Genomic DNA, 12,269 nt, shown 5'->3' with positions numbered 1-12,269 from the left:
GTATAAAATGTTCATGATCATGCATGTGTGTGGTATAACAATGTTGGAGTAGTAGTGGCTCTATAGAATAATTAAGCATTTTATTATTGGGCCAACAAATAAATAATAACATTTCAGGCGAGTCCGAAATGTTTTTTTTTGTTTTTTGTGCAATAACAAACTGATGATCGATTTCTAATAAGAATTTCCTTTTTGTTTGTCCTAATTATTTCCTACATAATTCTGTGATCGTTATCACGATTTGAATGATCTAAAGGTTTAAGATGAAAATTTCCGCTTGAATCGTGATATCCACCTTCATTGTGATTTTGATATATTCGAATGAAAAGCCGCCCATTTTTAGTGGCCTTTTTTTTCTCATTTCTGTTACGAATGATTCAGTAAGTGATTTATTTCATTCTGAATTCCAGAATCAGGGAACAAACAAGAAATTAAATAAAAAAAACTATGACCAACCACCGACAATGGTATCGACCAATTATTTTCCGTATATTGTCAAATGCTAAACGAATTTTGATTATTATTGTCCTGACATCAATGCTCACATCATGGCTATTATACTGTTGGGTATATTCCAATCCTTTGGACGTAACAACAGAATCATCAAGTGATTTAGACCACCGCAATAATTATTATTATTTTCAATATTCATCATATAATAATAATCGAACATCGCCATTTTCTTTCGATGGTTATGACAACGATTCATTTGTTTTTGATACAAATTTATCATTGTCTAATACCAATCCTATCTTACGAACTGGTCGGTTAGTTACCTATAATAACCGAATACAAAAGTCAATCATCAATGTTGAGAATGATAGCTATAATAGTACGGTAGCTATACAAAATTGGATCACAAAATGTCAACCATATATTGCCCGTTATTTTGATGTTTGCCAAAAAACTGAACAATCAACCAGCGATGATGATGGTGATGATAGCAAAACAGCAGAATTAAACACACATGTTCAATTGCCCGATTATTCTGACCATTCATTACCAATAAGTGAGTATAATTCCAATAAACAAATCATTAATTTGTCAATTTCTATCCATACAGATGGATTATCTGATCGATTATATTTATATCAAGCTTATGAGCGTTTCGAACAAAATGATAAATATTCAGTGGTAATTATTTCAATTGTCAATCGAAGCATTTATTGTCCAGATGATGATAATGATCAACTTCAACAAAATGATGAAAATCAGTTGTATTGTCAGCTACAAATAAATGGAAATGTTATTTTATCAAAAGCCAATTTGCAATGTCTTCCTGAACATCATAATTATTTATATACTGCTGCCGTCATTAAATGTTTTCCATCCTCATCATTCATATCTAGTTTTGATTTCGTAAGAATTCGAGAAAATTTGGAACAATCAAAATGGCTTCCAATTCATAACCGACAAAAATATTCGAACAAATCCATTCAATCAGTCGTTTGTGTTCGTCCATTATTTGGATCGATTAATGTGCTTAATCTATTTGAATTCATTGAATTTTATCATAATCAAGGTTTTGATCGAATCATTTTCTATCATTATGCTAATGGTAATTTTACTGGTAAAGCCAAACGTTTATTATTCTATCTAAATGAAACCATGTCTAATATTGTACAAATGAAATCAATACCATTACCTAGATTCATTTGGAAACAAATTCATTCTGGTGGTCAATTAGTTACCATTAATGATTGTCTTAATCAATATCCGAATGCAATACAATTACATGTTGATATTGATGAATTTGTTTCATTGTCTAATGGAGAATCGGAAAGAAATTCCAACATGACGATCATGCAAATGATTCGAAAATATTGGTATGAATCAAAAACATCATACATAGCATTATATATTGCTAATGTATTGCACTGCCATGAATTTAATCTGGCTCATTCAAATTATTACGAATTTACAGCAGCCCGTCAAAAATATCCATTCGGATCAATCAAAAATGATGATCAATGTTATGATAATGATCAAACAAATCAAAATGGTCACAAAAATCTAATATTGGCCCAATTGTTAGATAATCATGTAACCAATATGACGATAGAAGAGATGAAAAGTTTATTGTTGGTTCCCAATTCAATCTTTTTTCAGGCAACACTATGGCCATATCAGCTACGATCAAAAGTGATCATTCTTCGACCATGGCTAATTGATCTAATGGGCATACATCATGTTTGGAAATTTCGTCATGATTATGATATTATTGGTAATTCATTTGTTGATCAGCTTTCATATATGCTTAGATCGAAATGGACCATAGATGATAAGCAAATTTTATTCACATTTAAAAATATTGATAAAAATCAACTTTTGTTGAGACATTTTCGTTGGTGTTGTCATCTGAAACAGCCATATTGGCTACAATTATTTCAATTCGATTCATTAGATGATCAAGTTATACGTTGGAAACAGAAAAATCTAGCCGATTGGTCGAAAATTGGTCATAAAGTTTTTCAACATTATAATCAATTTCGTTTTAATCATAAAATACCGTAGTCGATTAAAAATATCAAAATATTGATGCCTATTTAAAAAAAAAAATAAATATTGTGATCACACACACACACACACATTCCCACTAATTTATTTAATTCAACTTTTACATTTAAACAAACACATACATTTATGAAAAAAAAAATTTTTTTTTTTTTGATTTATAAAACATTGGGGTAGTGTGATCAGTGTTGATTTGATGAATTTGTTTTACATTACTCAATCATTGTTCAATAATCAAATGAATAATTCTCTATTTGTAATGGCCGCGCAATATTATCTTGATAACAACTTGATCTCTCTTTCTCTAAGCTATCTAACTAACTAATCTATCTATATTCACTTACATACACATACACACACACACACAAAAAAACAGGCAAACAAAATTGAATCTCACATTTTAATTGTTGATCAAAATGTTTATCTTAATGTTATATGTTATATATAGGGAATGTGTTTTGTTTTGGTTTTTGTTTTCGTCTTCTCAGATAAAAAAAAAATCATAATCATATAGTCTCCAAGCACACAGAACAAGTGGAAAAAAAATCTTGATTATGTTGAAAACAGCCTTGATAGAAATCACACATGATGAAAAAAAAACTTTTATTTATAGAATTCCGTTTTATTTTTGTTATTATTATTATTATTATTGAATGAAAATCAGAACATACAAAAAAAAAAAATGAAATAAAATTCGTAGCAATAATTCAATTATATTCGAATTATTTTGGATGCAATGGCGGATGTTGTTGTTGTTGTTGCTGATGCTGTTGTTGTTGTTGTTGTTGTTGATGAACGGAATGTGTATTGAATTGTGGATTCTGTGGTTGACCTCCATATTGATTTGGATGCATTTGTTGCTGTTGAGATGGATTATATTGTTGTTGTACATTTGGCATCTGTTGCTGCTGAGCAGGATGATTGATCATTGGTTGACCTAAATTAGGCTGTTGTTGTTGTTGTTGTTGTGGTATCATTGGTTGATTTGGAACATTTGGATGATATTGTTGACCAATTGGTGAGGGTAAATTATTTTGATTTGGATGCTGTTGTTGTTGTTGTTGCTGCTGCTGTGGTGGCATTTGTTGATGTTGATAGGTTTGTGGTGGTAATTGTACATGTTGATATTGTACCGGTTGTTGGACATGTTCTGGTGGTGCATTTACAACATAAACTTGATGTTGTTGCTGTTGTTGAGGTTGTCCATGCTGTTGTGGTTGATTTGGATTTTGAACCTGATAATATATTGGTTGACCTTGTTGATATTGTTGTTGTTGAGGATGATATTGATATTCCATTCCAGGTTGTGGATGATAACCATAAGCACCATATTTAGCATAATGTTCTTGTAATTGTCGTCGTTCTTGTTCATAACGTTTCAATTCTTCTTCAGTATAAACGGGTGCTTCTTCAATACCTTTCCAGCCTTCATCACGATTAAATTCTGCTTGCTTACTATAATCAAGAAATTCTTTCTTTGAAATCAGACCATCACGATTAGTATCAAATTCTCTATAAATATGTTCACGCATACGGTGATATTCTTCCATCATTTCATTACGATCATAAGTTGAATCATTTTCATTATATAATTTTTTAACTTCAATTGTCAATATTGATTCCACTTCTTCTTGGTCTAAAAATCCATCACCATTGATATCATGCATTTGGAAGAAAATTTTTGGATCAAATTCCTGTTCAGGCATATGATCCTGTTCTTTCCATACTTCTTCCAATTGTTGTTTACTACCCGGATGATGAACTTTTGGATGTTCAAAATGTTTCTTTTTAATTTCTTCATGTTTTTTTTCCGCTTCGACTTTCTGTTCGGATGTTAAATTCTGTAATGATTCACGATAATGAAGTTCTTTTTCCATTTCATATTGTTTAAAATCTCGTCGCCGTTTTTTATCCAATTCATCCAGATCTTTGGTAGCTTGTAAAATTAATTTCTGAAGATCTTCAGCTTCGAATGTATGAGGATTCGAATGATCCAGATGGGCGGCATTTCCGTCATCTAAAAAATTCAAACAAAAAAAATTGAATTACTATGTGATGAAAAAAAATATTCAAGTTTCATTCTCATAATAACCACACTACAGCTATACTAAACTAATCATAATAGATTTTTTTTTTGAAAGATTTCAATTTTAGTTTTGAAAAAGGAAATGAAATCAACGGAAACGACAATATAACAAAAATAATTGGTTATTTGTCGATCAGACAATGGTACAGACCAAGTAATTTGTTTGGTATTTGAGTTTTTCGTTTGTTAGTAGTGGTACGCCAACGTCGGCCGCTTTCCACATCAATATCATCATTATACGCACCATCACCGTGAGATTTTTGTGCAGCGGCCATCTCTTCCTCAAGACGATGTTCTTTCATTGCCAATTTTCTTAATCGATCCAATTCTATACGTTTTAATTCATCAAGACGATTACGAACATCCGGTGCAACTTGATCAATGATACGTGCAACATGGCCATTCTATATTCCACACGAGCAAACAAAACAAATAATTAATTTAAATAATGTACAATTGAATTCTTTTGACAGAATTATATCACTATATATACCATAATCTGTTCATGTGTAACATTGCCTAATTTTTTTGAAAAAACTGGATCATCATCCAAAGCTTTGACAACCTCTTGAAGATAACGACCATATTCTAGTCCCTGAAATAATAAAATTTTGATCATTAAAACAAAAGTTAAATTCATATTCATCAAATATAGGTACAAACCAAATCATCAATTTCTTTATCCACTTTATCATCATCATGAATTTCATTAACATTTTCTTCGATTTCATTTTCACTTGCACCAGGTATTTGTGAATGATGTATCGGTGGACGTGGTGCAGAATCCAATCCGCTAATAATGGACAATATGATCACCACAAATATCGTTAAACATAACGAATATTGTCGTGTATCCAATAACATTTTTCAATTTATTATTATTATTATCGTTGATTTTGTTTTATTGTGTTGAAATTTTTTTGTTCAATTTCGATATAATAGATGGATAATGATAGTGGAAACAAAAAAAAACTATATATTTATTGGAAAAAAAAAATAAAAAACGATCAATTAATAAAATGATGAATTTATCATTCGAATCACAGAAATCAATGAAACACAAAAAACAAACAAACAAACGAATAAATAAATAAATAACATTGAATGTGGTAATGACACGTGTAATAATATAATCGTTTCAAAAAAAAAAAAAAATGAAAGAGTGAAAAAAGCCTAGCGGCATCTGAGTAAATCATCATCATGCAGTTGTTATATTTAGAGGATTCGAATGAGAGAAAAAGAGAGAGAAAAAAAACTTGTTTCAAATGATGACGTTTGATTTAATAGTGAAAAAATGAAAGAAAAATTATAAACAACAAGTGGATATCCTTGTTTTTATAATGTGAACGACAGTTTTCTCTCTTTTTTTTCTCTCTCACTATGTGAATGTATAACATTTAAAACCCCAAAAAAAATATATATAATAGGCCATTGGAAATGATAATAATTATGTATGAAATAAATTTAAATTACCTGATGAAATCAATAGAAAAGAAAAATCTCTTTTCGTTACCCAAAAGAAATTGACTAGAATCAAAGTGTGTATGATTATTGGAATGATGATGAATTTCGATTGATGAAAATCAATAATTCGAACCAAAAACAGAAAAAAAATATATTATTATTATTTAGGTTTGTAAGTAAGTAGAGCTTATTTTTTGTATAGTATTTTGATGATTTTCAAGAGAAACTGGATTCTCTATATTTTTTCATCATCTGTTTGACACATATATATAATATAATAATAATAATAAAATAACCACAGGTTGACTGGATTTTTTTTTCACTGACTTTATTTTGATCATCATCATGATGATGAATCCATCATTGAGTTAACATACAGAAAGATATACCCAATATATTGTAGAAATTGCGTAAAGTTTCCCTGGGCTACAATGTTGTTGTGTTGGAAAATTTCCTTATATATTCCAATGTGTGGAAATAATGTGAAAAAATTTTCTGTTTTGTTTTGTGAGTGATTGTGACAATTTTTTTTTGTTTTTATTCATTTTCATTATGATCAAATTATAGTGGAATGTGAAAGAATTGAATAAAATAAATGAGAGAAAAAAAAATTTTAAAAGTGTAAATCGTTAATATCAGAATGGTGGTTTTATCATGTTTCATTGTGCAAAAAAAATTTAAAATTTAAAATTTAAAATTTTTTCGTTGTTCCCACATGAATAAAATTTTCTTTTCTTTAAAAAAAAATCAATTTTCAATTGTTGCTCATCAATTGAAATTGTCTTACATTTTGTTCATTCAATAATAATCGTTCTTTAGCAATGTTCATTTCATCCACATTTATAATACGATTAGCATTTTCATCTTTGATTGAACATTTTTCAATTGTATCCACCGTATGGAATCCTTTATGTAATTGATTTGTAGCCAAACGTTTAGCCATTTTATATCCAAATGTAACGGCAAATATGACCATAAATGATGAAAATGCATATAGAAATGGAAATACCCAGGCTTTTTTCAATTGCTTTTCGAGAGTAAGACAGTGAGAATGAATGAGTGAAAAAAAACCGGAAAATTAATCAATCAGTCATTTTGTAATGAAGAAAAAAAAATAAACAAAAACAAACCTGTAATGTAAATGATAATGAAATGATTGTCAATGCTGAGCCAACATTTTTGATACCAATTTCTATACCAATTGTACGACAAATTTTATTATTCAAACGAAATACTCTAGCAAATACATATCCGGCCATAAAACTAAATGCAGGTAACAATATGACAGCCGTATAAAGACGATATGGTACACCAAAAAATATGTCCGGAAATATAATCACTTCTAATGATTGACAGAAACAAATAATACCGAAACCGGCAAATACACCAATTTTAGTTATATAAGGTGTATATTTAGGTAGACGCCAATTAAGTATCATTCCCAATATGACCGGTATTGTGACCAATATTAATGTAATGGACATTTCCATATATGGTATAACTAAATTATTTGTTTCAAGATTACGTCCATAAAGCCATACATTTAATGGCATTAATAATAATGCTGCAATCGTTGCAACTGATGTCATTGTAATACTGTATTCCGGAAACAAAAGAAAGAAAATTTAATTTTTCAATTTAATTATGATCATCATTTCATACCTTAATGGAAGATCACCATCAGCTATAAAGGTGAAAATGTTTGATGTAACACCACCTGTAATTAGAAAGAAAACAAACAAACAAATAAAAAAAAACCAGATTGAATAAATTATTATTATGGAAATGAATTACATCGGGAAAATACACAGAGAGATCACGGTTATGAAATGTTAATTTGGATTTTTTTTTCATTTAATAAAAAATTGAAATGAATTTCATACACTTGTTGCAATATCATCATCATCATTATCATTTTTTTTGTTCATTGAATTGTTACATCATTATAATTATTATGAAATCATCATCATTTGATCAAATCTGAATGATTATAACCGAATTTTTTTTTGTTGCAAATCCAACAGAACGGATATGAACATCATGTACATTTTGTCGGGAAAAAGATATGACAGTGAAAACAAAAACATGAACGAAAAAAAAATCAAGGTTCATAAAAGCAAACAAGCGTAACTGAACTTCAAAGTTTCAAAGTTTGTCTAATAATTATAAACAAAATAATACATATGCTTATAATAATTGTATTTTTTCAACTTAAAAAAAAATTCATCCAAAATCCATCAATTTTCATTTCAATCCAATCAATCAATCAATATGATAGTGACCATTGTTCATCATCCATTAACAACAACAACAACAATTGTAATAGTTGTATCACAAGTCAACTCAATCAATGATAATAAATTCATAATGTGACGACATTATGATGTGTGTGTGTGTGTGTGTTTTGTGGTAGATGATAATTATGAATAGAAAAAAAAATTCATCAATTACCATAGTGATAATAAAATTAATGATGATGATGATGATGAATTATAAATATCAATTACCGTATTGATAGTTTTCATTATCATCGTCATTGTCGTATAGTATCGGTTTATTTGAAGGCAAAAAAAAACATTCACTAATACATGGACATTAATCCAAGGTTTTTTTAGGATCAAATACAAACAAAAAAAAAGTGAAAGAGGTGTGAACCCTGAACCATGAAAAATTATTTTAGTTAGTTATATATCAATATTATTATTCATAAAAACGTCATTGACTTTTGTATTTTTTTTTATCACGTGGATATAAATGATAATTGTATATTGACATCATATATCTCTTTATGGTGTGTGTGTGTGTGTGTGTGTTTGTGTGCAAAAAAAAACCTTAAAAATTCTGAAAAAAAGAACAAAAACCTACCTGGACAACAGGCTAATATCAATAGGCCAGTAGAATGTAATACTTCCAATTCCAATAATGTCATTATTAAATAACCAATAAATGGTACAAGAAAAAATTGTGCAGCAATACAAACTAAAACGGCTGTTGGTCTTCGTAAATGATTCCATACCTTTTATGATAATTTTCAATTTCGATTATTTTTTTCATATATTAAACATATAAATACCTCAATAATGGTAACACCACAACCCATTGAAAACATTACTGAAATAAGCAATATAACCAATAGATAATCGTGTATTAATTTTAATATTGGTGTTGCTTTTACAATTGCTTCGGCTGTTGTATTGGTTGATGTATCGATCAATTCACTACCATCAGAAAGAATATTTTCAACAATTGTTTCAGATGAAAGTAATGATCGTGAATGATTATCAAGATGATGATCATGTTTACCAACATTATTATCGTCATCATCATCATCATCATCAACCGAAATAACAATATTATCATGAATTGATTTCAACGGAGTCGGCGATATAGATAGATTCTGTTTCAAATTATTGTCATTGTTTGTAATTCTATTTGGATTTGGTATCAATGATTCGGCGCGTTCAATTTTTTTCTTTTGTACAGTTTCAGCATCCGTTGTTGAAATCGATAGTAAAATACAAAAAACTAGAATCATAGCCAATTGCGTCGATTCATATCGTCGAATGATAGCACATTGGCTATCGTTGCTTTTCATAGGAATTATCATATTTTTTTATAAAAAATTTTGTGAGTTTAATTTATCAATCAAATAACAATAGATGTGTTCAAGGAAAAATTTAAAGTTCAGGATTCTTTAAAAAAAAAAATGATGAACGTATAATGGAAAAATGAATCAATAATTGGAAAAAAAATTAAAGAAACTTATTGTTGTTGAAAAATTTTCGATTCTGAAAAACAGGAGAAAAAAATTGGTCAATTTAAATGTAAAAAAAATTGAATTGAAATTTTTAATTTTAAAATGAAACATTCATTTACAGATGGAATCATCGTTGTTGTTATTATCATCATCATTCAAATTCAAATTCACCATAGACACGAACACACACACACACAAATTGATACAATGTACATAGTGTGAAAAATTCAATCATAATTCGCATATATATATTGTCGTTTGGTATATTAAATGATTGAAAGTAAATTCGTGGAAATAAAAAAAAAATTATCGGCTTTTTATATATTCCATGTTTCTTTTTATTTCGAATTCATTCATTAAAAAAATTACCTGTCATTTAGCTTTCTCTCTCTCTCTCTCTCTTTCGCTCTCGCTCTCTCTCTCCACCTTTCCATATTCACTTTCGTCTAGATTAGGGCGTTATATGTGATGGTATCATTATGAGTTTGGTAATATGTTTTGTTTTTGTTGATGAAAAAAAAAATTGAAAATGAAAAGCCAAAACCGGACAAAATATTGTATGTATTTGTATTATATATATGTTTATAATTCAAACCCATTTTGGGTAAAAAAAAATAACTGAAAAGCTTTATATTTTTTTCCATTTATTTATTTTGGTCATGTTTGATGGTGTGTGGCGATATTTTCTTTTTTTTTTGTTTTTCACAATTGTATATTGTGTATAGTTAACATCAATACCGATACATCACAATCACAATTAGTTATTGAATATATGTGTGTATGTAGTGATTTTGACTACCTGTATTCATGGTTCCATGATTATAACGTATTCATGTATGTATGTGTGTGGTTAACCTGTCAATCACATGTACATTACATTACTATTATTATTATCATTATCACCGGTTTTAACATTGACATTTATTATGATGACAATTTTTTTTTCTTTTGGATCTTGATCCATTCATTAAATTCATTGAATAAATGTAAATATGGGTGTGTGTGTGTGTAATATTGTATATACAAAAATAAACAACAATAAAGTATATTACCTGAATGATGAAAAGCATAAAACATGTACACGTGTTGAATATAATAATTTTTTTTTGTGTTTAAAACAAGAAACATTTCACACAAGAGAGAAAAAAAAGATAAAAATAGAGAGAGAGAAAAAAACAAAGAAAATAAATGTTTCTGGAACAACAACAACAACAACAACAAAAAAAATAATGAAATCTTTTTCGATTCATCCACCTTTTTTTTGTTTGATTGAAAGGGGCAAACAATGGCAATTTGTATTTTTAATTACACTGATGATGATGATGGATGAACAAAATTGGCAAAATTTGCTTCGAGAGAAAAAAAAATGAAATATAAAAATTAACAATTAAAATTCGAATAAATTTTTCTTGTTACCCACATATTATATATATATATGATTATTGTCATATGGATCCTTGATTTTGATATCGTTACGCTTCCAAATATATAAATCTGACACCAAAAAAAAAAATAAAATAAATAGGAAACAAAGATGACATTTCCTGCAAGGAAAAAAATATAAAAATAAATGATAAATTGACATGTTCGGAAATGAGACCTAATACATTTCTGGATTGTCATGTAGTATTTTGTTTGTTTGTTTGTTTGAAAAGCGTGGGAATATTCGGAAACAACAACATGTAAAAAAAATAGACATTACGGTTTTCTGTTGTCACGCAATTATTATCATTATTATTAAAAGAATCTTGAAGTAAAAAAAAAAAAATACCAGATCCATCCTGTTTGTGAATTCAAAAGGCAACACTAAAAAAAATCCATACAAATCATTTAAATAATCGATCCAGAAATTTTTTTTTTTTTCATTTTCCAATGACCTTGGCATTCATTCTGAATGGATTTTGATTGGTTGTTTTTTTTTTGCAGCAAAATAGGAATTTAGCATTGAACAAAATTAATAATAAGAGGGTAAAAAAAAAAAATTTGAAACTTTTATAATCCTGGTATAATTATGTTATTGGAAATAATCATCATAATTTATAGTATATATAATTGATTGATGCATAATTTGATTTGAGCATTTCATTGGAAATGAAATGCAATGATGATGATGATAATTTTAAATTTAAAACCAAAACAACAAAGTTATCTTCCACTGAATCATCATCATCGTCATCATCATTATTATCATTGATTGTTTTCTTGAATTGTTAAATTTTCTGGTTATTATTTCTGAAATTATAGCTCAAAATACAAATTAATAGTTTATAATGGGTGAACAAAACACACACACACACAATCGGTAATGATATGATTGTGAATTTTTTTTTCTCAAAACAAAAAGTAGGAAACAAAACGATAAAAAAATCAGTTAATTGAAAACCATTATTAATGATGATGATGATGATGATGATGATTATCATTTGAATATTATTATGCAATAATAAT

At 28.3% G+C, this 12,269-nt stretch overlaps 3 protein-coding genes across 8 annotated transcripts; 1 reads left to right on the top strand and 2 right to left on the bottom strand.

Annotated features, from left to right (window-relative positions):
* Positions 1-64: 64 nt before the first annotated feature.
* LOC124498794 (uncharacterized) lies at positions 65-3,217 on the top strand. Its single transcript, XM_047062610.2, has 2 exons — positions 65-1,009; positions 1,064-3,217. The coding sequence occupies exons 1-2, from the start codon at positions 448-450 to the stop codon at positions 2,512-2,514; spliced, it is 2,013 nt and encodes a 670-aa protein (XP_046918566.2). The 5' UTR covers positions 65-447; the 3' UTR covers positions 2,515-3,217.
* LOC124498798 (nucleobindin-2) lies at positions 3,116-6,453 on the bottom strand. Of its 4 annotated transcripts, none has more exons than XM_047062618.2 (5): positions 6,074-6,453; positions 5,264-5,572; positions 5,094-5,195; positions 4,845-5,004; positions 3,116-4,531 (listed from the first exon to the last, which is right to left on the bottom strand). In XM_047062618.2, exons 2-5 carry the CDS (start codon positions 5,462-5,464, stop codon positions 3,237-3,239), a joined length of 1,758 nt encoding a protein of 585 aa, XP_046918574.2. In that variant the 5' UTR covers positions 5,465-5,572; positions 6,074-6,453; the 3' UTR covers positions 3,116-3,236. The 4 variants fall into 4 exon arrangements, with proteins under 4 accessions (XP_046918574.2, XP_046918572.2, XP_075587267.1 ...); XM_047062616.2 differs by having other exon boundaries at positions 4,752-5,004; positions 6,074-6,451; XM_075731152.1 differs by having other exon boundaries at positions 4,851-5,004; positions 6,074-6,451.
* Positions 6,454-6,808: 355 nt separating this feature from the next.
* Positions 6,809-11,225, bottom strand: LOC124498806 (sodium-dependent organic anion transporter). Of its 3 annotated transcripts, none has more exons than XM_075731155.1 (6): positions 10,874-11,225; positions 9,138-9,852; positions 8,930-9,080; positions 7,727-7,781; positions 7,195-7,660; positions 6,809-7,091 (listed from the first exon to the last, which is right to left on the bottom strand). In XM_075731155.1, the coding sequence occupies exons 2-6, from the start codon at positions 9,669-9,671 to the stop codon at positions 6,819-6,821; spliced, it is 1,479 nt and encodes a 492-aa protein (XP_075587270.1). In that variant the 5' UTR covers positions 9,672-9,852; positions 10,874-11,225; the 3' UTR covers positions 6,809-6,818. The 3 variants fall into 3 exon arrangements, with proteins under 3 accessions (XP_075587270.1, XP_075587268.1, XP_075587269.1); XM_075731153.1 differs by lacking the exon at positions 10,874-11,225 and adding an exon at positions 9,931-10,132; XM_075731154.1 differs by lacking the exon at positions 10,874-11,225 and adding an exon at positions 9,941-10,132.
* Between the last annotated feature and the right edge of the window lie 1,044 nt (positions 11,226-12,269).

This window comes from Dermatophagoides farinae, chromosome 5 (genome assembly GCF_024713945.1).
Source record: "Dermatophagoides farinae isolate YC_2012a chromosome 5, ASM2471394v1, whole genome shotgun sequence".
Classification (NCBI taxonomy): Eukaryota; Metazoa; Arthropoda; class Arachnida; order Sarcoptiformes; family Pyroglyphidae; genus Dermatophagoides; species Dermatophagoides farinae.
The sequence above is the reverse complement of the archived record's forward strand: the minus strand, read 5'-3'. Positions and strand labels throughout refer to the sequence as shown.

Bases quoted from the DNA above. Each gene is read 5' to 3' on its own strand.
- LOC124498794 (XM_047062610.2), top strand. From the start codon at position 448: ATGACCAACCACCGACAATGGTATCGACCAATTATTTTCCGTATATTG. The intron at 1,010-1,063 runs GTGAGTATAATT...CTATCCATACAG, and splicing joins TGACCATTCATTACCAATAA to ATGGATTATCTGATCGATTA.
- LOC124498798 (XM_047062616.2), bottom strand. From the start codon at position 5,464: ATGTTATTGGATACACGACAATATTCGTTATGTTTAACGATATTTGTG. The intron at 5,196-5,263 runs GTTTGTACCTAT...TTATTATTTCAG, and splicing joins ATAAAGAAATTGATGATTTG to GGACTAGAATATGGTCGTTA. The intron at 5,005-5,093 runs GTATATATAGTG...TGTGGAATATAG, and splicing joins TTACACATGAACAGATTATG to AATGGCCATGTTGCACGTAT.
- LOC124498806 (XM_075731155.1), bottom strand. From the start codon at position 9,671: ATGATAATTCCTATGAAAAGCAACGATAGCCAATGTGCTATCATTCGA. The intron at 9,081-9,137 runs GTATTTATATGT...TTATCATAAAAG, and splicing joins GTGGTGTTACCATTATTGAG to GTATGGAATCATTTACGAAG. The intron at 7,092-7,194 runs GTTTGTTTTTGT...ACTCTCGAAAAG, and splicing joins CATTATCATTTACATTACAG to CAATTGAAAAAAGCCTGGGT.